The sequence below is a fragment of the Protomyctophum parallelum genome, assembly GCF_964188405.1.
Source record: "Protomyctophum parallelum genome assembly, chromosome: 22".
NCBI classification, from domain to species: domain Eukaryota; kingdom Metazoa; phylum Chordata; class Actinopteri; order Myctophiformes; family Myctophidae; genus Protomyctophum; species Protomyctophum parallelum.
In genome coordinates, this window is record NC_139714.1 from 18675039 (window position 1) to 18701331 (window position 26293).

Genomic DNA, 26293 nt, shown 5'->3' on the forward strand with positions numbered 1-26293 from the left:
GTACGAGGGCTCCTGTTAAGGTCTTCAAGGTGTTTTTGCTGACCAGTGAGGAGATCCTGTAAAGGAATCTTGTTCTTTGATTGACTTTTTTTATTACATTGGTGGCCATTTTATCACCGGAAAGATTGGCCTCCAGGATGGAACCTAGGTAGGTAATTTGATCTTTTCGTGTGATAATATTGTCACCCACTCTAACCAAGAAGCCATCTGCCTTGCTGAGTTTACTATTTGATCCGAAGAGGATGGATTCAGTTTTTCCCAGGTGTAAGGATAGTTTGTTATCAGCGAGCCAGGTGCAGATTCTACCGAGTTCAGAGCTGAGGGTCTTTTCAACCTGCAGTTTGTTCCTGTCCGAGACCAGCAGTGCTGAGTCATCTGCGAACAGGAACAAGTTGCAGTCACAAGCTGAAGTCATGTCGTTAACATAAATTAGGAACAGTAAAGGCCCTAGTATGCTTCCTTGTGGGACGCCACAGCTCACTGGGAGGGGAGGGGACAGTGTTCCGTTCACCTCCACCATCTGTTCTCTCCCCTCCAGGTAGGATTGCATCCAGCTCACTGATGTGCTATCAAAACCAATAGCTTTAAGCTTGTTAACCAGTATGGAGTGGTTCACGGTGTCAAAAGCCTTTTGGAAGTCCAGCATGACCATGCCGCAGTATTTTCCAGCATCCACCTCGTGTTTGATGTGATCGCTCAAATAGAGGAGGCATGTGTCAGTGGAGTGGGATGTTCTGAAACCAGATTGGAACTCGTACAGCAATTTATTAGTGGCAAGATACTTTTCAACCTGTTCATAGACTATTTTTTCCATCACTTTCGAGATGGAGCTTAGAATAGAAATAGGGCGGTAGTTGCCGGGTTCTAATTTACTCCCTTTTTTGTACAAGGGGGTTACTTTGGCCAGTTTAAAATCTTGGGGGACCTGTCCCTGTTTGATGGAGAGGTTAACTATGTGGGTGATGACTGGAGCTATGGAAAAGGCTGAGTCTCTGAGAAATTTGGAGGGAATATTGTCATGGCCAGTGGCCTTGTGGGGTTGGAGGGCACTCAGTTTTTTAAGTACCTCCTCGGTTGTTACCATTGCCATTTTAAAATCATCTTTACAAACACCAAGGTTTTTGTAGAAGGCTTTGATGTGCTCTACACCAAAACGCCCAGAGTGGGAGGGCAGTTTGCTAACCAGCTTTGTTGCAATGTTTGTAAAGAAGATGTTCAAGTGGTTGGCTACATCGAGTTTGTCAGTGATGAGAGGGTGTTATTCGATTTGATGTTTATGTTAGTAAACCTGGTTTTTAGTTTCCGACCACAGCCTAGTTGTTTTTGATTTCCTCGGCTTTATCATTGATAAAGTTACATTTGGCTGATTTGGTCATGGCAATTACACCGTTTCTTAGCTTGTTACACTGGGCTTTTAGGTTGTGCAGTTTGGTTTGGAGATCACTGTCGAATCGCTTGCACTTGGCTAGTTTGGACTTGCATTTAAGACATGAAAACGTTTGGGAACCACTGCTCTGTACGTATGTGTGTGTGTCAGTTTGTGTATCTGTTTGTGTCCGTGCCCCCCCCCCCCCCCCCCCCCCTCCAACCTGAAGCATGCACGGCGGTCAGGTGTGTTACCGAGGTTATTCTAAGCTTACCCTCTGGCGATCGCCCCTCCCCCCCCCTCTTTTCGGGTGGCGTCCGGAGATGAGCCTGTCAGTCAAAACCCCGTTCTCACAGGGCTTGAGTTGCACTGCTCAGTTCCTCTCCTCTCCTCTCCTCTCCTCTCCTCTCCTCTCCTCTCCTCTCCTCTCCTCTCCTCTCCTCTCCTCTCCTCTCCTCTCCTCTCCTCTCCTCTCCTCTCCTCTCCTCTCCTCTCCTCTCCTCTCCTCCCCTCCCCTCCCCTCCCCTCCCCTCTCCCCTCCCCTCCCCTCCCCTCCCCTCCCCTCCCCTCTCCTCTCCTCTCCTCTCCTCTCCTCTCCCCTCCTCTCCTCTCCTCTCCTCTCCTGCACTGGTGTTGTGAGGTATAGGAAACAATGGATTACATAGAAAGGGATCCCCCCCCCTCCCTCAGTCCCTCCCTCCCCCGCTAAGGAATCTGGTGGATTATGTCATTGACATGATCCACATAACATTGTGTCATGCAGTGGTGGAAAAAGTACTGGCGTGTTTTTACCTTAAGTAGAAGTATCAATACGATATTGCAGTCACTGTACCGTCACTGTCGTGACGAAAAGAGAGCTGAGCCAGAAGGCAAAGCTCTCTGTTTACCGAGCAATCTTCATTCCTGTACTCTCACCTATAAGGTCATGAAGTGTGTGTGTGGGTCATGACCAACAGAATAAGGTCGCGGATACAAGCGGACGAAATTAGTTTTCTTTGACGGGTGGCTGACATCTCCCTTATAGAGATGGGGTGAGAAGTTAAATCACGTGCCAGAGACTCTGAGTATAGAGTCGCTGCTTCTTCGCTTGGAAAGGAGCCAGCTTAGGTGGTTCGGGCATCTGGTTAGGATGCCTCTCGGGCGTCTCCCTGTTGAACTGTTGGACTGGTCCATTTAAACAAGGACTGGTCCATTTACACAAACCTTTTTTTTAACTGTACATATGTGTCCCAGTCCAGTGATTTCAACCACAAGTCGGCACAGTTGATATACAGTTATAGATGAAAATACAATTCATTTCTTTTTTTGGTGGTTTTCGTTTTTAGCCACATTAACACAGTTGGAATGTTAAAGAATGTTTTTATTCCATCAGAAAGTCGTTTTAGTGTCATTAAGTCGTTGCAATTGCTTAAACAATGTCACTATGTCTAATGTTTTAACAATTGGGTTAAGCAATGCTAACCAATGCTAATCAGAAAATCAGCTTTCCTTTCAAAGTATGCAAATTCCGCTAAAATCCGCTTTTTTGTACACAATCGTTTTTGAAGATAATACTAGTCTTTTACTAACTGGCTAACAGAAATAGCAGAGAAAGAAGTATTAACCATCGTATTTTGTAAAAAGTGTGTTTATTTTCGGTCCGCCTAAAGCTAATGTTCCAGATGGGGGCACTGGTGAATCAGAACAATGGAACATGTTGAAATGGCTTCCTGTTTCCAATAGCAGAAGAAGAATACAATGTAAACATTGTAACATTATGTCACCATAACGTGGCTATTATTAGTTACTTTGGAATGTACCTGCCATGAAAATTAAGGTCATAATAACGCAGATCACATCGATATGTAATATAGCGCGATATGTACTTGTTCTAGCTACATGATTGATATCAATATAATGCTAAACGTAGCTAAAAAGCTATCGCGGGGTTGCCAGGTTCTGAGAAATAAGCAACCCGGTATATGAAAACAAGCCCAAAATAAGCGAAAATAGGCCTGATCTAATAAGGGTCCACTTGGTTACCAACTCTCCATAATCAACTACACTTTAAAAACAAGCCCAAACTACACTCAATCAACTACACTTTATTTTTGTCAAATACATTTTTAGTAACAGGTTATAAATTATTATAAAATTGGTACAGTAGGCCTATGCATTATTTTTCTTTAGAAACAAGGCCAAATAAGTATAATAAGCAGACATGGCAACACTGCTGGTTGAATAATGGAGGAATGAAGGGAAAACAGCGCCCCCTAAAGTCATAGATCACTGCTGAAATCTTAGATGGGCTAATTCTTTACTTTCAGGTTTCCAATTCAACAAGTTTCAAATGGTCATATCTTCTTCATTTTCCCCCAATTTAGCAATACATCATATGAAAGGTTACAGTGTGCAGTTTCATAATATGTAAAGAACTGAAAAATGACCATGGCCCCCTTGTATATTAAATCACTGGCACTGGTCACATATGAACATGTCTGGAGTCTGGACACGCGGACTCAAACATTCGCACACGTTCCGTAACTTGTCACTACTGTATGTCATGTAGAGTTGTCATGCTATAGTTTCTGGGGTCCTTGACATGAAATATTGATTGCCACTGATATAGAAACATAGGGTTTTCAGAAAACTGTCATGATTTAGAAGACATTTTCTAAATGTCGAAGTCAGGTCTAAATGGGTTAAACGCAAATACATTACAGTACAGGGATAATAATGTATGGCCGAGGGTCCGGGAGCCAATCAGACACATGGTAAGGCGGGTCTATAGCCTATAGAACGTTGGTGGGATTCATAATCACGCTGCTGCTGTGACATTGTCTGTGTCACAACACTCCACAACGCATGCTCTCTCTCTCTCTCTCTCTCTCTCTCTCTCTCTCTCTCTCTCACACACACACACACAAAAACACACTATATCAGCGTGACCCATTAACTCATACCACATGAACACATGACGTCCTGCATGCATGTTCTCATAAACGGGAAGACATGGGAAGTTCCTTTAAGAAGAACTGGGAGAGATTCTTAGCCTCATTAGTTTTGGCGCCCGCGACACACAAAGAGGAGACCATATTATGGAAATTGACAAATGACGTTATCCAATTAAGCTGTTAATTTAGTAATTAAGCAAGTGTATTTTTACTTGTGTTATATTCCCATCACACATTTTCTTATTTGACCTAAAAACAAATCTATTGGGTCTATTTACAGTTTTATGAGAAGCTCAGAGTTCATTATTATGATGCTTTTATTAGGACTGTCTCGCTCAGCAGTTTTCTTGTCATTCTAATGGACTTCTCATAAACAACTCTACATGACATAGCAACACCTATACTGTACTCTACTGTAGTGTACTGTACCGGAATATTATTTCATCATGTCACTGTCTTCACCTCTCTCTGTGCTGTCATCTGCTGCCTCTGTGACACATCCTTTGAAAGCCCACACGCATGGGTTAAAGTTCTTTAATAATGAATTGCATTTTTATAGCGCTTTTCCAAGTGCTCAAAGCGCTTTACAAATGGTTCATTCATTCATACATTGGGAGGTGAAGCGGCGAACAGTCGACGCCAGCGTCCTCACTTCCCACATTCAGATTCATTGGAGGCAACGTAGGGTTCAGTGTCTTGCCCAAGCCACTGAGCCACAGCCGCACAAAGTCATTTGGATTCTGAATACACCCACAAGCAGCATAATAACCCCTTGAGTATATGTGACCAGATTTGACTGAGAGCCTGCCATCACGCAAATTCCAGCTTTTCCAGGAGAAAAGACTCTTCACATACTGCACGTCTGAAATTGCTGCTTAAACATGTAGCCAGGTGTAATGTTAGAGTCCACAGAACTGAACTTTTTCTTTTTTTTTTTCAATATTTTTTGGCCTTTATTGATAGGGTACAGTAATTTGACAGGAAAGGGGGAGAGAGATGGGGAAAGACACGCGGCAAAGGCCGTCGGGCTCGGGAGTCGAACCCGTGGCACGCCGTCCGGCTGGCTTGGCAGCCTAGGTGCCCAGACGGTTGAGCTAACCGTCCGGGCCCAGAAGTGAACCTTTTAAGCTTGTTTTCTCAACTCGCTGTTTTCTGCAAGCCATATCTCCAAAACCTCATAGCGCGCCACCGAGTGGTCTGCTATTCAGAGCGCAACAAAACTAAATGTCCACTATAGTGGGACTACAGTGGAGATTAGATCATTTTAGGTTCTGTTGTCACTATAGTTCCTCCCTAACATTTTTAGTCTAGTAGTTTTTATTTAGTTTTGGTCCGTGAAATTCGTCATAGTTTTTTTTTCACTGTCTGCAGTGCAACCAAATTATACGATTAATTTTGTAATCTCCATCGTTGGTCAGTAGGAATGCACTGAGGACGCTACTGTAGTTGGAGCATTCATCCAATAGCATTTATGGAATGCGTGCTTCCACCAGCCATCAGAAAGTGTAATATAGAGTTTTTCTATATTAGCACGCATGCAGCCACACACACATGCATGTACCCACGCACGCACGCACACGGCACACGCGCGCGCACACTCGCGCACACACGCACACACGTGCACACACACACACACACGCACACACGCGCGCGCGCACACACACACACACACACACACACACACACACACAGAAACACACACATTATTGAAATAGCAAACAATTATAAACAATTACAAACAGGAAATGGTGTCCTGTGTTCACCCACGTAAATTATGTTATCCAATTAAGCTGTTAATTAAGCAATTACAGCAAGTGTATTTTTACTTTCCTGTGTATATTCTTATCGCACACTTGCTTATTTTTACCTAAAAATCTATTTACATTTTTATGAGAAACTCTAGAGTTCATTATTTAACACGCCGAGAAGAGACGCTTTGCGTTAATTAATTATAATGCGTCCTCTTTTCACCCGCGTAAATTATGTTTACCAATTAACGACTTCCAACCTGGCGTCCCCGTTCTATTCTGGGCGTGTCATTAACCCATTTTGGACTGAGGTCGATTAAAAAAAGGCTTCTAAATCCAAAAAAAATTCTGAAAAACCCATGTTTCTATGTCAGTGGTGCTCAACCTTTTTCATGTCAAGGACCCCCAGAATAATCTCTATTGGGCCATAGACCCACATCTCTAAATATGTAGTTCCAGGGACCCCCGAAAAGCAAATATTTTAGTTAAAAATGTTCGCTCTGAAATATATATTCAATGATTTGCGCCACATTTTAACGATTTTTCGTTCGGATTGTAGATCTGCTATTTTTCAATAGCTAAAGTATAACATAATGCTTAAAACACCAACAGGGGTTCCCGCCCAAAATGGGTTAATGTCCATTTTGTCCCCAAAAATAGCTGATCAAGAAGCAGGACGCACAGAGCTCGTGAGTTTGTGGATTGGTTACACCTTCGCCACGCGACACCACTGTGGTACGGTGAAATAGAAGTCAGACTTAAGTCCCCCACGCACGCACGCACACACATACGCACACACACACACACACACACACCACACACTCTGCTGGCATGATGCCTATACTCTCAGAATGACTCATTCATTCATATCATATTCACTCTATTTCCTCGTTGTGCAATGTGCTTTTTTTGTGGATTGTGGTCTGCGGAAGTGTGAGCTATGATAGACGAATGCACAATCCAAGATCCGTTCATCTTCACTCCCTGTGAGAGCGATCATCACAGCATTCGCAAAGCACTTAAGAAGCCCAATCCATTATCCATTATCCAAAATAAATATATAAGATGAAATATATAAGATGGAGAATTCGCCCTTGAAACCGAGGTCAGTGTTGATCCCCGCCCCCGGCATCTATCGTGTTAAGAGTAACTCTGACCCCCAGGGACCATCCCTACAGTGCCTCTTAATAAATTCACTTCACAGCTTATAGTCCTGTCTGCGTCGTTATAAGGCCATGACGCCCGCTGCGTCCGCGGCGTGTCTGATGATGTGTGGGGGGGCCTGGAGTCAGTCTCCGTCTCCCGCAGTTCCACATCACAAATCACACTCACAGATGAAACGTGGGAATCGTGCGTCTCCTCTCCGGTGTACTGACTGTACGTAGAATATATTTCTGGCGCTAGTAGTATAGTGAGTCCAGTCGTACAGTATAAAGATATGCGCCCCGAGGGATGATGGTCCAATAATGTTTATAGCAGAACAGTAGTTATCCCATTTTGGCCGGGAACCCCTTTTGGTGTTAGCATCATGCTATGCTTTAGCTATTGAAAAATAGCAGATCTACAAGCTCATAGCGCGCCACTCGAGCTTGTAGGTCTGCTACTTTTTTTTTTTATCGAAGAATGACTGACATAGAAACATAGCTTTTTCAGAAAACTGTCGGGACGTAGAAGACATTTTTAGAATCTGATCTCGGGTCAGAATGGGTTATTCAAGGGTCATGAGTTATGGCCCCCCGTGACCTTTAGTTGGGACGTTAATAACTACACAGACGTCTCCCCCGCGGCCGTTTAGTTCTCAGGAAGCCGCAGCGCAGTGAGTGCAGCGTCTTGTCACAATAACTGCGGCCGTCGTCGTACAGCGCTACAGTGTTTTCATAACCGCTCAGAAAAATATTCTGTACTACTACTGGATGTGCCCAGTGGCATTTACTGTGTATAATTTATGTGTGTGTTAATACTGTAGTATATGCTTGAACCTTTAAGTCAATTCTCCTGCACTTATACTGTACACAGTGTCACATGGAGCACCATGTTAGCATGGACCGAAAATAGAGCCCACAGTCCACATACAGTAGAGACATCACCGTGCTGTGATGTGAAGAGTACTCTCATAGATTAAGAGCTTCTGGAAGTCTTATCTATAACTGAGCGGGAACAGAGGGCTCCATTCAGAGCGGACTGGCTGTTTTGCCTCTGTGCTTTAAGGCTCAAACAAACAACGCTCAGACGACCAAATGGGCCTCATTTAACCATCCTAGCTCATTGGAGAGCATACTCCTTCCTTCCTATATTATATATATATATATATTATACTTCCCTGATAAGTGAGATCAGCCATGACATCGGTGACATCATCGGTGAAATCTTCACGGTGTCAGCACGGGAATGTGTGTGTGTGTACATGGACAGGGAGATGAAAGAGACATGTGTGTTCGTGGACACGCTGAACTTGGTTGCGTAAGATTCTTGGTTTTTTTTTTGGACCATAGGATAAATTGGCTCTGGGTAAATTGTTTTCCGGGGAACATGTCACTCTAGACAATGCAGAGGAAGTCACTGGTTGAAAACAAATGCCATATCAGTTCTCCAGTTTGTCATGTACTGTAGGCCAGGGGTTCTCAACGTTTTTGGCCGCGGGGACCCCCGGAAATGCTTTGGCAATGTCTCGGGACCCCCGCCCCGCCCCCTCCCGACCCCCAATATAAATTGACTGCTACAATAACCTTAATACTAGAGACAATACACCATTAATAAATACTGAAACCAGATATAATCATTAGGGAAGGAGTATGTACGTACTATGTGTACTATGTGTACATTATGTAAACTCTTCATTTCCATTTTCCAGCCATTCAGTTGCAAAAAAGAAAAATCTATATATATATATATTATTTTTTTTATAATTTGGGGACCCCCCAAAATAATTTGGCGACCCACAGGTTGAGAACCCCTGCTGTAGGCTATGTACTGTATGCGCATGTGCATTTCAACTTTACTTGAGTACCGACATTTCCTGTTTTTGTATACGTTATACTTCCACACCACTACATCTAAATCAGGGGTGGGCAACTTTGACCACGGAGATGGACACTATACACTCACTCCAGAGGATGCATACTCTGTTGTGTCAAAAGAATAGCCGATCTACAAGCTCAAAACACGCCGCACTGCGGCGCGTTTTGAACTTGTAGATCAGCTATTTTTTGTTATATTTGAATTGAAATCCTGAAAAGTTTTTTGCCATGTTTGAATTGGAATCCTGAAAAGTAACCTTTTTAATGTTATATCAAATGAACTTTATGAACTAAATACAAATACATTGGACAATAAAAAACAGTGACATTTTAATACCTGTCATTAAGCTACAGTCTGTATAGACTGAAGCGCCTCATGTTTGGAAAATCAGTATTCTGATATTAACCTTAACCCCATTTTGACCTGAGATCAGATTCTAAATACATCCTGACAGTTTTCTGAAAAAGCTATGTTTCTATGTCAGTCGTTTTTCAAAAAATAGCAGACCTCCAAGCCACTCGGTGGCGTGCTATGAGCTTGTAGATCTGCTATTTTTCAATAGCTAAAGCATAACACCAAAAGGGGGTTCCCGCCCCAAAATGGGTTTTAAGTGGTAGTGGGGGGCCGCATGTGGCCCCAGGCGGGCCGCCATGCAGTTTCTCTGATCCAAATTGTACTTTTTTTTCCCCTCCCATTTCTCTAGTCATCCAGTTTGGTTTCGTGTCTCTCTTCGTGGCCTCCTTCCCGCTGGCTCCGCTGTTCGCTCTGCTCAACAACGTCATCGAGATACGCCTGGACGCCAAGAAGTTCGTCACGGAGCTGCGGCGGCCCGTGGCCGTCCGGGCCAAAGATATCGGTACGGGCGGGATCACCTGGCGGGAAGACACGCACGCGACGCACACACGCAACGCACACACGCACGCACGCACGCACGCACGTAAAACTATGCTATTGTGACTAAAACTAAGACTAAATATACTGACTAAAATGTTAGGAAGGGACTAGTGGACAACAGATCCAGTATAAGTCATTTTACACTTGGTTGCATGCTGAAAATAGCAGATCTACAAGCTCAGCGCGACGCGTTGTGAGCTTGTAGATCGGCTATGTTCAGCAAGTGTAAAATAAGTCATTATGACGGCAACAAGGCCCGCCAAAATACATTTTAGTCGACTAAAGCACCTGTAGATTTAGTCGACTAAAACTAGACTAACACTAATACATTCCAGGTGACAAAAATGTGACTAAAACAAAGTGAAAAATATTCAAGAGACTATGACTAAAACTAAAATAGAAATTTGCTGCCAAAAACAACACTGGCACGCACACACACACACACACACACACACACACACACACACACACACACACACACACACACATACACTTATTAGTATGATGTGTTATTCTTGTGAGGACATAAACATTTATGACAGTGACTTTATATGAATGGAATTTTTAAAAATGTTTTACCATTTTCAACCCTAAACTAAAAGCCGAAAATAGGCTAAATAGCTCACTGTTACAGCATTGTGAGCTTGTAGATCAGCTATTTTGAGAGCACGACACCAGCTTGTAACCGAGTAGGCCTATGAGTCAGGCATGACCACGTAAACCTAACCTCTAGTCTAAATCACTGTCTCACTATAAAGTTATACTTTGAAATACATGTACGAAATAGCGGACGTAGTTGCTCTGCAAGTGTTTGAAAATGTATACACATTTTTCAACATTTCAACAATTTACAATTTACAATTTAGGCATTTAGCAGACGCTCTTAATCCAGAGCAACTTACATTAAGCAAGAACAAAAAAAGCATGGGAATAGAATGGATCACATAAAAACATTTATCAAGAAACATGCGTAAGCTAAGAAAGTAACAGTGGAATATCATCATCATACTATCATCATACTATAATTCTAACAATGTCTGAGGTGCTATTTACACGAGGATGGTGTTCATAAAAAACGGCAAAATAAAGTACCGTTTAGCGCTGTCATTTAGACGAGAACGGTGTTCTCAGGAGGTGAAAACGCATCGAAGTGAAACCGCCTCCCAGAGTGGAAATCATTCAGAACACCGTTTCCTATGGTCTCCATATAAACAGGCAAAACGGTGAATCCGCAAAACGTATGACATCATGGCTCATGTTGGCTCACAGCGCATATGTTTATTACATTGATGCAGAGCCATATCATTATGATATAATGGAGTTCCTGAACAAGCCTCCCTCCTCGCCTACAAAGTGCTGCTCATCAGCGATGTTGAATGTAAAACCATGATGTAAATAAAAAGCCTTGTGATAGACGGCAGCCGCGGCAGCAGCGTTTATGTAGCCTAATGTATTATAAAATATATACCATCCCGTGGCGCGCCCAGAGCCGTGTTGCGCAGGCTTGCGTGAAGGTTTCTTCTTCTTGTACATGGGTGACCTGTCTATTTGGCAGCCCGTTATCGCCACCTAGCGACAGTATAGCATAATAGCACATCATATCATAACGTGTGCGTTCTCGTGTAAAGGGTAAGAAAAAATGAGAACGCAACGGGACTTTGACGTGTTATATGGAGATGGTCGCCGTCTAAAAGAGGCCTGAGTGTGTGTCCGTGTGTGTGTGTGTCTGTCTGTCAGAAACAGTGCCGTAACTCCTTACTGCCTGCACCAATCAGTCCCACTTTTCACACAGGCATTGACCATATGCATATGGAGGGCGTAACGAAGCACTTTTTTAAATTTTACACATTAATGATTATTAATTTATTTATTAGTCAATTACAAACGCACCCGGGCGCAGTACCCTTCACGGGCAAATATCTCACAAAGGACTAGTCTATATAATGAAGCTATACATAATTTATAAACTACTGTATACATCTATACTACTATGCTATACATATGTACTATGACGTGCTATGACTACATACAATGCAATTATAGTGCTGTCTACATAACATGCTATAAGTCTGTATCAAATGCTATCTAAGTCTACAGAAATGCTATCTAAGGGGGTAGGGTAAGTGCTATGGGCCATGATGGAGTCTGAAAAGGTGGGTTTTCAGACTACGGCGGAAGATTGGGAGTGATGCTGCAGTTCAACAAATGCAAATATCTCAAATAATTGCGATTAGGCAATTATGTAACAATCTCTCTCTCTCTCTCTCTCTCTCTCTCTCTCTCTCTCTCTCTCTCTCTCTCTCTCTCTCTCTCCCCTTCTAGGTATATGGTACAACATACTGAGCGGAATGGGGAAATTCTCTGTCATTATTAATGTAAGTGTGTTTTCTCTGTAATGTATCTCTGTGTAATGTACAGTAACTATGTGCTGGTGTTCAATCAATGTGTCCTCTCTGGGCTTTACAGGAGATTATTGGGTTAGGATAAATTGGCTCTGGGTATCTTCAAAATCTCACAATGGGTCAAAAAGACAAAAACATTTGAGTAGTTTTTCCATCACTGGTGGAAGCACAGCAGTTACCACCCCGCACCTCTGTGTTCATTAGAGCAGTGGTTCCCAGAGTGGGGTCCGGGGACCCCCAGGGGTCCTTTAGGGAGTTCCAGAGGGTCCCCCAGCTAAATGATAGTTATAGGAACCAAATGGACCCTTATGGGTCTGCAACTCTGAGAGTGTACAAATGGACTCTAACATTGATTTTACAATATAAATTGGGGTTCCCGGAGATGCCATTAAATGGGGGTCCGTAGACTAATGCATGTCAAACTGGGGGTCCTTGAAACTACACGGGTTGAAAATCACTGCTAGAGTGTAAACAATCTTCTCTTATGGGGGGTCCCTGGCATATCCTTTCAAATGGGGGGGGGGGGGGTCTGCGGGGCTAATTAGTGTCAATTTGGTGGTCCTTGGCATGAAAACGTTTGGGAACTTGTTACGTTGCTGCTATAGGAGCCGATAACAGCAATAAAGCAAGGAGAGAAAAAGTAAATCTATAACAACAACAACGCTGATCATCACTGACGCCGCCTGGGAGATGATAGAGGCAGAGATACTGTAGTACAGGTCAAAGGTCAAACAACACCCCAGGGAACAGCTCACCCTCATAGCTCCGGGAACTGTTGATACACTGTTGAGCATATAATCCTCCTTTCATTGGGTCCATACCGTCTGTTTGTGTGTGTGACTCTCTGTGTGTGTGTGTGCGTGCGTGTGTGTGTGTGTGTGTGTGTGTGTGTGTGTGTGTGTGTGTGTGTGTGTGTGTGTGTGTGTGTGTGTGTGTGTGTGTCCGTCCGTTGAGTTCCTCTTCATATAGTGTCCATACGCGTGCGTGCAATGTGTACTGTATGCATGTGTGTGTGTGTGTGTGTGTGTGTGTGTGTGTGTGTGCGCATGCAAGTGCATTCCTGCGTGTACATGCGTGTGCGGTCTTCCAGATAATCCATGACAAACATTGATGTAATTTATCATAAAGTCCATGAATCTGCGTGTGAGCTTGCGCTCTAATGTGTGGTGACCTTCTGAGTGATGGGATGGGATGTCTGATGATACACCAAAGCAGAAGAAGGATGTCTGAAACACCAAAGAAGGACATACTGTATACATTTCTGCCAAATTTGGCGCTTTTATCATAAAATGAACGATTTGTCTAATATCCTGACCTATGCCGCCCCGCTAGTAAACTATAGTGTGAGCGCCGAAGTCCTCCTCGCCTGTTTCAAAGGAGTTTGCAGAGTTTCCTCTATGGAGAATCATCTCATATAAAGTGAGAATAATGGTAAAAAAATAAACAAACTGTCTTGGCGATATTGTCGCGGAGGTCTATACTGTATCGTTTGCGACAGTCAGTCAGCCATATTTGATGCGGTCTGTTTCTAGCGAAAATGTAACTAAATTTGCAGTGGTGGAAGTACTTTTACTTAAGTACTGCACTTAAGTACAATTTTGAGGTATTTGTACTTTACTTGAGTATTTCTAATTTCCAATACTTTTACTTCTACTCCACTACATCTCAGAGCCAACATTTTAACTTTTCTACAATTATTTGAAAACTTTACTATACGTAGTTACTTTGGCGATGATTAGAAAACACTAAGCACTTAAACCCTATACATTTCGGCCATTTGAAAATAGCCGATCTACAAGCTCACAATGTGTCACAATGCGACTTGTAGATCTGCTATTTTCAATAGATTTTCTGCACATTTTGAACTTCTGCACAATGAGCACTTTTACTTTTAGTACTTTAAGTACATTTTGATGCTGATACTTAACGAAGTTGTTCTAAATTGCAATATTGGTTACTTTTACTTAAGTAAAACAATTGAGTACTTTTTCCACCACTGCTGTAAATTCGGCAGCAGTAACATTAGCGTTTCCTCACAGTCTGGCTGGTGTATCAGTACATGTACAGTCAGTGTCTCTCTCTCTCTCTCTCTCTCTCTCTCTCTCTCTCTCTCTCTCTCTCTCTCTCTCTCCCAGGTGTCATCTCCTTCACGTCAGACTTCATCCCACGGCTGGTGTATCAGTACATGTACAGTCAGTGTCTCTCTCTCTCTCTCTCTCTCTCCCTCTCCCCCAGGCCTTTGTGATCTCCTTCACGTCAGACTTCATCCCACGGCTGGTGTATCAGTACATGTACAGTCAGTGTCTCTCTCTCTCTCTCTCTCTCTCTCTCTCTCTCTCTCCCAGTAGCCTGGTTAATAAACCAGACTAATATCGCACGGACCGCGGGATATTAGTCTGGGGAGGCTCAGCTTGGATTTCATTTCCAGGGAAACATTTTCTCTTTGACGCAATTGGTCAGAGCTACTGTCAGTCAAAGGTCTCAAGCATTGAAAGTCACTGTACCAAAGCCCGCCCATATTGCATACCGTGTCCCGATTGGCCGCCCCATTTCTCTGTTGTAGGAAATGGGCGTACAATTGAGCCTCTCCAGACCGAAATCCGCCGGCAGGCAATTTATTTTTGCCAACGGCTGATTCGGTCTGGCTTATTAACCAGGCTACTCTCCCAGGCCTTTGTGATCTCCTTCACGTCAGACTTCATCCCACGGCTGGTGTATCAGAACATGTACAGTCAGTGTCTCTCTCTCTCTCTCTCTCTCCCTCTCCCCCAGGCCTTTGTGATCTCCTTCACGTCAGACTTCATCCCACGGCTGGTGTATCAGAACATGTACAGTCAGTGTCTCTCTCTCTCTCTCTCTCTCTCCCTCTCCCCCAGGCCTTTGTGATCTCCTTCACGTCAGACTTCATCCCACGGCTGGTGTACCAGTACATGTACAGTGAGAGTGGCAGCATGCACGGGTTCATCGACCACACCCTCTCCTACTTCAACGTGTCCAACTTCAAGCCGGGCACCGTGCCGCACTCCTACCAGCCCGGTGACATCACAGTCTGCAGGTATGACATCACTCCTACCAGCCCGGTGACATCACAGTCTGCAGGTATGACATCACTCCTACCAGCCCGGTGACATCACAGTCTGCAGGTATGACATCACTCCTACCAGCCCGGTGACATCACAGTCTGCAGGTATGACATCACTCCTACCAGCCCGGTGACATCACAGTCTGCAGGTATGACATCACTCCTACCAGCCCGGTGACATCACAGAGCAACATTAGTGACTTCCTCCTGGGGGATTCCAAGGCGTTCCAAGGCCAGTGAGTCGTGTTTCCTCCAACTGCGCCTTGGTCTCCCCCGGGGGGTCTCCTCCCAGTGGGACGTGGTCCTTGGTCTCCCCCGGGGGTCTCCTCCCAGTGGGACGTGATCCTTGGTCTGCCCTGGGGTCTCCTCACAGTGGGACGTGGTCCTTGGTCTGCCCCGGGGGTCTCCTCCCAGTGGGACGTGATCCTTGGTCAGCCCCGGGGGTCTCCTCCCAGTGGGACGTGATCCTTGGTCTGCCCCGGGGGTCTCCTCCCAGTGGGACGTGGTCCTTGGTCTGCCCCGGGGGTCTCCTCCCAGTGGGACGTGGTCCTTGGTCTGCCCCGGGGTCTTCTCCCAGTGGGACGTGCCTCGAGGACCTCCCTAGGTAGACGCCCGAGAGGCATCCTAACCAGATTCCTGCACTGAACCACCTCAGCTGGCTCCTTTCCAGGCAAAGAAGCAGCGACTCTACTCGTCTCTCTCATGTGACTGAACTTCTCACCCTATCTCTAAGGGAGATGCCAGCCACCCGTCGAAGAAAACTCATTTCATTAAAATTACAGTTACTATATCGTTGCATCCCTAGTAGTAATACATCAAATACATGCAACGTTATATTATGGCTTCTTATCTCTCACTCAATCACCTCATCACACACACGCACGCACGCACGTACGCACTCACGCAGGCACGCACTCACTCATGCATGCACGCACGCACGCACGCACGTACGCACTCACGCAGGCACGCACTCACTCACGCATGCACGCACGCACGCACGGAAAGCACATATACAGAGTGTTTCTCCTTAGCCAGGCCCCCTGCGTTCAAACACTGCACCACTGTCTGTATCTCCACAAAGTATTTAGTGCTTTTCCTTCACATACCAGCGAGAGGCGAGCGACTCTGTCGTAACGTCAATAAAGCGGTTTGCAAAGGGCAAAAGGTCACGGAGGACGCTCCCCGGCGCCTACGGTCAGTGGTGGAAAGTAACTATGTACATTTAGAGTACATTTAAGTACATTTCCACCACTGCCTACGGTTGGCCTATAGGCTCCTTCCTCGGTCCTTCCTCGTTGCCATGTATCTATAAGTACATTTACTTACTTGAGTATTTCCAATTTCCAGTATTTTTCACTTCTACTCCACTACATCTCAGAGGCTTTTATACGTTTATTTGAAAACTTGAGTTACTAGTTACTTTGTAGATTTGGATTGTGTCTGTCTGTCTGTCTGTCTGTCTGTCTGTCTGTCTGTCTGTCTGTCTGTCTGTCTGTCTGTCTGTCTGTCTGTCTGTCTGTCTGTCTGTCTGTCTGTCTGTCTGTCTGTCTGTCTGTCTGTCTGTCTTGTCCGTCCGTCTGTCCGTGTCCGACATGTCAGTTGTACTGTATGTAACGATGCTTTGCCGTCCATGCACGTTGTAACTGGCTGCTCCTATTGTCAAACTGCACTGGCAGTGTTTATGTCCTTTGTACAAGGTATTCCTGTACTTCTCATTATGTGGACATAAATAAACATTTCAAGTGTGTGTGTGTGTGTGTGTGTGTGTGTGTGTGTGTGTGTGTGTGAGAGAGAGAGAGAGAGAGAGAGAGAGAGAGAGAGAGAGAAATGAGAGGGTGTATTCAAGGGAAGCACCATTCATCCATCCCGTCTTTTTTCTCTCTCTTTTGACGGTCTTTTATTTAATGAGCTCAGGTGTTAGGCTGAGACTATAGTGTTCGCCGTGTCTGCACAATTGAAATCGTCAAATGAACGCGGAGCGTTTTACAACGTGAGAAGCTCGTAAAGCGGTCGTGCGGTCGCTGGGACGACTGTTTCATGTCGCGCGGCGCTCAATCTCCGAGCCGACAGAAACTTGGCCGTCGTCTCGAGACTATAGACGAGTGGAAGGCCAGCGGAGGGACGTGATAGGCTGCAATACGTGGCCAGGAAGTGTTTTCCGATAGGCCGTTTCCTCTCGCGGCACCGTTCCATGTGCGATTGGGCTTTTCGTGTTCCTTTTGGCATGTGGTTTCTCTCCGTCTGTGGCTCTGTGCACAGTGCAGCAGCTCTTTAAGGTTTGACCTCTGGATGGGTTCAGTTCAGTACAAATCACTTCAGTGGAACCCATTTGATTGTGAATGCTCCCAGTTCGGACTAGATGTCACACTGTGCAATGGCATGATGTAAAATGAATAATAATTAGGCTACATCTTGATATGCACAACATATTTAAAAAAAAAAGATAAAGAAGAATGTCTTGACCCGGTCTTGACTTGGCAGAAGATGACAACATGGGTTGCCAATTCTCCATATGTTCAGTAGGCTACTCAGTTTTTACTTAAGTAAAAGTATCAATACTATATAGAAATGTACTGTATGTAAATGTCCAGAATTCAAAAATGTACTTGAATGTACTAAAATGTACTAAAAGTACTCATTGTGCAGCATGTCCCATTTAAAGTTTTCAAATGTCTAAAAACTCTTGTGAAAACATTAGATCTATACAAGCTCACAATGCGTCAATTTTTTCAATTGGATATACTCAAGTAAAGTACAAATACCTCAAAATTGTATTTACTTAGTAAGTACAGCACTGAACTAAATGTACTTAGATACTTCCCACCACTGCATATGGAGCTGATGTCTCATGAAAAAGCTCTGACTGTACATCAGGAAATGATTGATTCTTCATCTTACTTCAGCACATGAATCATCAGGTAATGATTGATTCATCTTACTGAAACCCTCATGAAACCCATGAAACTGCTGCAGATATTTTTACAGTACAGTTTCTGACCTGGCCTTTATTTGCACGCATTGTGTAGTGCTGCCAACTCCCCGAAATTAAACATCAGGAGCAAAGTGTGACCCTTTATCGGTTCAATATCGCACTGGTTCTAAAGCAGTGGGTCGGGACACCTGTGTGGGTCACGGACACATCTTTATGGGTTCCTACATTTGTCTGTTTCTACATTTAGTTTTGAATTATTATTATTTAAAAACACAGATTTCCTTTTGCCTCATGTAGCCTATGTTGAAATGCTTCGAGAGGCTGGTCATGGAACGCATTAAAGGAGGCCTCAGCGCCGACCTGGACCCATACCAGTTCGCTTACAGACCAAACCGGTCTACAGAGGATGCTATTTCCACCATGCTCCACCTCACTCTGTCGCATCTGGAAAAGGCAGACACCTATGCCAGGATCCTTTTCCTAGACTTCAGCTCTGCCTTCAACACCATCATACCACAGCAGCTGGTGGAGAAGCTGAGGGTGTTGAAGGTGGACAATGTTACCTGTAATTGGATCCTGGATTTCCTGACACAGCGGAGGCAAACAGTCAAAGTAGGCAACATAACATCCAAAGCCATTGAAGTGAACACAGGATCTCCTCAGGGATGCGTACTGAGTCCCCTATTGTTCACTCTTCTTACACACGACTGCAAGGCCAGGTTCAGAAGCAACCACATCCTAAAATTTGCGGACGACACCACCGTGGTCGGCCTCATAACAAAGGGAGAAGAAGCTGCCTACAGAGAGGAGGTGGAACAGTTGGCAGCTTGGTGCAAGGCGCACAATCTTTCCCTAAATCACAAAAAGACCAAGGAAATGATTGTGGACTTCAGGACGAGAACCAGGCCACAACACCATCCTATGACCATCGACGGCTCAGCCGTAGAGAGGGTAAAAAGCACCACTTTTTTGGGAGTGCTGCTGACGGACAACCTGGCCCCGAGCAGCAACACCACTGCCATCATTAAAAAGGCCCAGCAGCGTCTCTACCCACTCCGTCAGCTGAGGAGAGTCGACCTGCCTGTCCCAGCCCTGACCATGTTTTATAGAGGCACTATTGAGAGCATTCTCACCTACTGTTTTACCTCCTGGTATGGAAGCAGCACGGCTGAGGAGAGGAAAAAGCTGGACAGGACGGTGAGAACAGCCAGCAAAATCATCGGTACCTCGCTGCCCTCCCTGGCAGACATATACCAGCAAAGGTGCATCAGGAGAGCAACTGGTATCACGAAGGATGTCACCCACCCCTCTCACAGCCTGATCGCCCTCATGCCCTCTGGGAAACGGTACAGGAGCATCAGTGCCAGGACAGAAAGGATGCGGAGCAGCTTCTTTCCCCAGGCAATCAGGCTCCTGAACTCTAGCCTCCCTGGCAGATAGGACATGAACTGTGATCTATGCTCAGTTTTTTAAATGGTTTTTATTCTATTAATCTTTTTTATGGATCCCTGTAGTTTTTAGTTTTTAGGACTTATTTATACTTAGTATTGTCTTGCACTGATAATTTATTATTGTATGAGCCTGTGCTGTCTTTTTTAACTAGGAGAAACGTAATTTCGTTTTTTTCTGCTGCTACAGTTGGAAACAAATGACAAAATAAAGCAATCTTGAATCTTGAATCTTGAATGTGGTTTGAGACTATATAGGGCAGATTCACACTATGGTCCCGGTTGCACACTCACTCAGGCCCATGTAGTGGTTATTAGTGTGAATGCTGCTTATCGTTCCCGGGAGCAGATCACCCAAACCGTTCCCAGGACCGATATAGTCTCGGGACCGATTGAAGTGTACTCGGATAGGGTCCGGATAGATGCAATGTGAAAGCATTGCATGCAGTTGAATGAACTACTAAAGTGTATTTGACTGCGGAAGAATCAAGGCCAGCGGACAATCATAATAATAATACTAATACTAATTTGGATGTGTGTGTGTGTGTGTGTGTGTGTGTGTGTGTGTGTGTGTGTGTGTGTGTGTGTTATTGGTGCGTGCGTGCGTGCATCTGTTTTAGGATGGGAATTATGTGACCCTTGTTTGTTTGTGAAATTTGTGACTGGTTCCCATGAGGCACAATATTGGCAACAAGAAATTTCACACACTTCCATCCATGCCACACCACTCTAGCATAGAAGCATGACCACACAGCGTGGATACACAGATTGAGGGAATACTGTCCATAAACAGTTTACAATGTAGGCATTTAGTGGACACTCTTATCCAGAGACATCTTCTAAAGTGTGAATCAGGGAGAGCAGTTTAAGCCTAACTCTGTGTGCATGCTTGCGTGCGTGCGTGCGTGCGTGCGTAATAATCCAAATCTACAATGTAAAAAGCAACTATAAGGCTGTCAAATAATTTGTAGTGGAGTAAAACTACAATATTTACCTCTAAGATACATGTAGCGGAGTAGAAGTATAGCCTTGCCGAGCCATGAGGCCCATAGGGTAGGAGCATATCTCCTGTTTCTGTAGCCATGAGGCCCATAGGGTAGGAGCCTATCTCCTGTTTCTGTAGCCATGAGGCCCATAGGGTAGGAGCCTATCTCCTGTTTCTGTAGCCATGAGGCCCATAGGGGCAGGAGCCTATCTCCTGTTTCTGTAGCCATGAGGCCCATAGGGCAGGAGCCTATCTCCTGTTTCTGTAGCCATGAGGCCCATAGGGCAGGAGCCTATCTCCTGTTTCTGTAGCCATGAGGCCCATAGGGGCAGGAGCCTATCTCCTGTTTCTGTAGCCATGAAGCCCATAGGGCAGGAGCCTATCTCCTGTTTCTGTAGCCATGAGGCCCATAGGGGGCAGGAGCCTATCTCCTGTTTCTGTAGCCATGAGGCCCATAGGGGGCAGGAGCCTATCTCCTGTTTCTGTAGCGTGAGGCAGCTTGATGTACAAGTACACCCCCTGGACATGACGCTAGTATGTCGCAGGGACTTACCCCCAATCCAACCCATTGATGCTGAGTGTCAAGCAGGGAGGCACTGGGTCCCATTTTTACAGTCTTTGGTATGACCCGGCCGGGGATTGAACCCCGACCTCCCAGTCTCAGGGCGGACACTCTAACCACAAGGCCACTGAGCTGCATAGCGGAGTAGAAGTACTGTACAAGTATTGGAAATGGGAAATACTCCAGTAAAGTACAAATACCTCACAGCACTTATACGTAAATGCACTTTGTTACTTTACACCACTGGAAAACAGAGAAGGCAAAGAAGCAAGCGGTTTGTTGCCAATAAAAAAAGACAGAGAATAGAGTGCACTTGTACGTGAGTGCAAGTATGAAATCAGACAAACCGGAGACTAAGGGAAGATGGATATGGCAACTTTGTAGACAAAACAAAAACAAGAAATTAACATGAGGCAAGGAGAGAGAGAGAGAGAGAGAGAGAGAGAGAGAGAGCAAGTATTGGTGAGAGAGCGAAAGGATGGATGGGAGAGCAAACTCTCTCACAGAACATTCCTCACACATGACTGTATATGGACATGGAATAAGACACCATACACGCACGCACTCACGCACGCTCACGCACGCACACACACTCCTTATCTCTTGCTGGCTCTCTCAAATCATCCGCTGTCACTCAAGTACTTGGTGAGCGGTCAAGAATTATCAGATGCCAAATCAGTTAGGCCTCTTAATCTATTTTTACATGAGAAGAATTTTTGCTTATCTAAGTGGATGTAATGAGCTTATGCTCTAGTCTTGTTATGGTTCATAGCTTCAGCCCTGCTGGCTCCCCTTGTCAGCTTAGCAAATTTTTTGTCGCCCCATTTATGCGGTCAGACGTCAGTCCAGGACATATCGCATTGAAAGGGGACTCGACGCCATTCGGTTTCAGAACACATCACTGCATGCTGTATGCTGCGGTTTGGTTGGTTCTCATTGGCATCATTGGTATATTGTCGTCTATAAAAGCCATTATTTCTTGGTGATCTGCCTCCTTACATTTCCTCCAAATTCAATTTGGTTATTAAACGGTCTAAATCTCAGATCAAATGCCTGGCTATACGGTGTGTAGTACCAGCATTCAAATCTGAGGGGAGGTAAAAGAAGATCCCGCTTTCTTTGGCCCTTCGGCATGGAACGACCTGCAGTCCAGACTAAAATGGAACGACCTGCAGTCCAGACTAAAATGGAACGACCTGCAGTCCAGACTAAAATGGAACGACCTGCAGTCCAGACTAAAATGGAACGACCTGCAGTCCAGACTAAAATCGGCCTCGAAAGTTTCTTTGGGAAGTTTCAAGGGGATCATCTTTCATGCCCATATATGGAGATTTCTAAGCTATGATGACTAAAACTAAGACTAAAATATATTGACAATTTCGTCAACAAATAAAACTAAAATGTTAGGAATAGGAAGGGACTAGTGGACAAGAGATCCAGTATAAGTCATTTGACATTTGGTTGCATGCTGAAAATAGCGCTGCGACGCGTTGTGAATCTGCTAGTTTCAGCAAGTATAAAATCACTCACGGCATCAAGGCCCGGCAAAATACATTTTAGTCGACTAAATTAACTGTAGATTTAGTCGACTAAAATCTTATGATATTTAGTCGACTAAAACTAACTGTGTGCGTGCGTGCGTGCTTGCGTGCGTGCGTGCGTGCACAGACGAAGAGAGATGTTCTGGGATGTTCTGGGAAAAGCAAGATGTGTGTGTGTGTGTGTGTGTGTGTGTGTGTGTGTGTGTGTGTGTGTCTTTCCATGGCATAGAAACCAGGACGTTCAATGACTCATGGCAACGGAAGGCACTGTTTACTAGACTCATGGGAGACGATGATACTGTACTGTACAGTATGTCAACCAGGGCTTCATTCCATCTACTCTGCTGTCAATTTATCATTATTTCATTATTATTTGACTACAGCAGTGCGTGGTGTTATCAATTAGAGCCTTGACTTTAATGGGAATACCGGTACATATGAAACAATTAAAAGCTCAGTGTTAATTTAACTCTACAGGTTTAAAACGGACCCGAATGCCCCAAATGGATCCCTTTGGGGATTGTGTGTACTGGTTCGTTTGGCAGTCTGGATTTAGATGATTCAATGACACGCGCACACACACACACACACACACACACACACACACACACACACACACACACACACACACACACACACACACACACACACACACACACACACACACACACACACACGCATGCACAGCAACGTATAGTCTGACAGTGAAAATGGTCAATATGATCAGTGTACTGTATGTGACTCTGCAGGTATAAGGACTATAGGGAACCTCCGTGGTCTCTAGAGGCGTACCAGTTCTCCAAACAGTACTGGTGTGTTCTGGCTGCCAGACTGGCCTTCGTCATCATCTTTCAGGTGAGTGAGACAGACCGACAGACAGACAGACAGACAGACAGACAGACAGACAGACAGACAGACAGACAGACAGACAGACAGACAGACAGACAGACAGACAGACAGACAGACAGACAGACAGACAGACAGACAGACAGACAGACAGACAGACAGACAGACAGACAGACACACCTTAACTACACATTTGATTCAATTTCATCATGTTTATATTTGAATCATTGGTACCTCACAGTTTATTGTGAAAGGGAACACAAGTACCTTCCATGGACTTTTAACAGCATCCATTCGGTCCGTCCACACCCCCCCCCCCCCCCTCTCTCTCCCTCTCTCTCTCTCTCTCTCTCTCTCCCCCCTCCTCCAGAACCTGGTGATGTTCCTCAGCATGCTGGTGGCCTGGCTGATCCCCGACGTACCGAAGACCATCGTGGAGCAGCTAAAGAGGGAGAAGACGCTGCTGGTGGACGTGTTCCTACGCGAGGAGAAGGAGAAGTTCCAGCTCATCCAGAGCCTCTTCGCCAACAACAAGGACCACCCCTCCTCCTCCTCCTCCAAGGACCCCTCCTCCTGCCAGCCAGGGGACCCCCTGGCGGGCCAGGGGGGCGGGGGGCATCATCACGGTACCCTGCCCTCTGCGGGGCTCTCCCAGGGGGGCCCCATGGCGGGGGACAGCGGTCCCAGGGTCCGCTGTCGAGCGGCCAGCTTCAGCCAGTTCAGCGGGACCGGCGGCGGCGGGTCGGCAGCGTCGCCGAGGATCAAAACAAAGGACACCACGCACACGGCGGTGTGACGAGTGACCGCGCGGAGAGGCTCCGTCCGTCTGTCCGTCCGTCCGTCTGTCCGTCCGTCTGTCCGTTCGCTCACACACTCTCTCTCTCTCTAGGTTTCGTCGTCCTCGGGACGATGGAGCCCTCCATCGTCACTTCCAGACCGTCATCCCCCGGTTCGGTTCTCCTCCACACATCTGGCCCGGTTCGGTTCTCCTCCACACACCTGGCCAGGTCGTTTGCCTGCCTGCTGCGTACGTCGTTGTTGAGCATACAGTACATCCGCGTATGTTAGTGTGGGACGGTCGATCACGACGACGTCCTCATGATTCATGGATGGATGGATGTTGGCCCGTGTGTTGGTTTCCCACAGCACCAATTTTGCTGGCTGGCAGTTCTTCACACACACACGCGCACACGCACATGTGCACACGTACACGCACAAGCACACACACTACCGTCAAAATAAAAGCTTAAGTTTGGCTATAGCATTGACTGAAGGACAATCTTGGGCCCGTTTTTCCGCCCCGGTTGAACCCGGTCCGGTTCTTTTTTTCCCCCGTCTGCCTATACAGTATATTGAACCAGTTCAGAGCGTTTCCACTGAAAATCAGAACCCTAAAAGTTGGTTTGGAACTGGAACAAAAAAACAAATGGCCGCTGGTTCCGTGAAAGCAGACGTACGGTTCCAATTAAGGATCTAGAACGGAAAACAGTTCTAGAACCACCTTGTTTTGGTGTAAAAGGAGCCTCTGTGTATGACTGTAGGTCTTATAGAACAGTGGTTCTCAAACGTACCCCCATAACTCTGAAGGTGCACACATGTATACGTTGTGCATACCGTGTACATTTTGTACTGTAGTCTCGGTGTTGCACACCCTTTAACCCATTCTGACCTGAGATCAGATTCTAAAAATGTCTTCTACATCCTGACAGTTTTCTGAAAAAGCTATGTTTCTATGTCAGTCGTTCTTCGATTTTTTCAAAAGATAGCAGACCTACAAGCTCGTAGCGCGCCACTCGGTGGCGCGCTATGAGCTTGTAGATCTGCTATTTTTCAATAGCTAAAGCATGACATGATGCTAACACCAAAAGGGGTTCCGGCCCAGAATGGGTTTTAAAGGTACCGGACCCCCCTCAAGAGGAACACGGAGGGTCCCATTAGGACCCCCTGCTTTGAGAATCCCTGGTGTGGAACATAATGCTGTGTTGTGTAGAATCATGATGTTATTAATTATTAGACTTTTTTTGGTACAGATTTTCAGAGGCAGACTATATAAAGCTTCATAGCGTAGACGAGCAATAATAATAATAGTTAGGATTCCGAGTTGGCTGAAAAGGCTATCCTTTATACAGGTCCATTTGGTTCCGTTTGAGAGATTCTCAGAGTTGAATGAATGCTGAGATTACACTGATATACTCAATACTGTACAGTTTACCTACCTACTGTATAGGTATAAACAGCAGTGGTGGAAACTGTTTGAAATACTTTTACTTAAGTAAAAGTATCAATACTGCAATGAAAAGAAATGCTCCGTTACAAGTAAAAGTCCCGTAATCCAAATGTACTTGAGTAAAAGTACAAAATATATTTGAAGTACCAAAACTAAAAGTACCCGTTATGGAGAATGTCCCGCTTGTTGATTCGCTACAGTATATTTTTTGCTATTTTTGAATTCCAATTCTTGCAATTTTTTTGAGGGCTGCTAAGGCTCCATCTCCGTCACCGCTAAACCCCTTATCCCTAAACTTCTTTGCCTTTT

General features: G+C 45.2%; 1 protein-coding gene across 1 annotated transcript in view; it reads left to right on the top strand.

Annotated features, from left to right (window-relative positions):
• The window catches only part of ano2b (anoctamin 2b), a gene marked incomplete at both ends in the record, with an annotated part of 90510 nt that extends 65957 nt beyond the window's left edge, over positions 1-24553 (top strand). The window contains 5 exons of the mRNA XM_083794575.1: positions 9769-9921; positions 12282-12334; positions 15238-15416; positions 23661-23766; positions 24128-24553. Of these exons, the coding sequence (XP_083650701.1) occupies positions 9769-9921; positions 12282-12334; positions 15238-15416; positions 23661-23766; positions 24128-24553 (917 nt within the window). The remainder of the gene's footprint in view (positions 1-9768; positions 9922-12281; positions 12335-15237; positions 15417-23660; positions 23767-24127) is intronic.
• Between the last annotated feature and the right edge of the window lie 1740 nt (positions 24554-26293).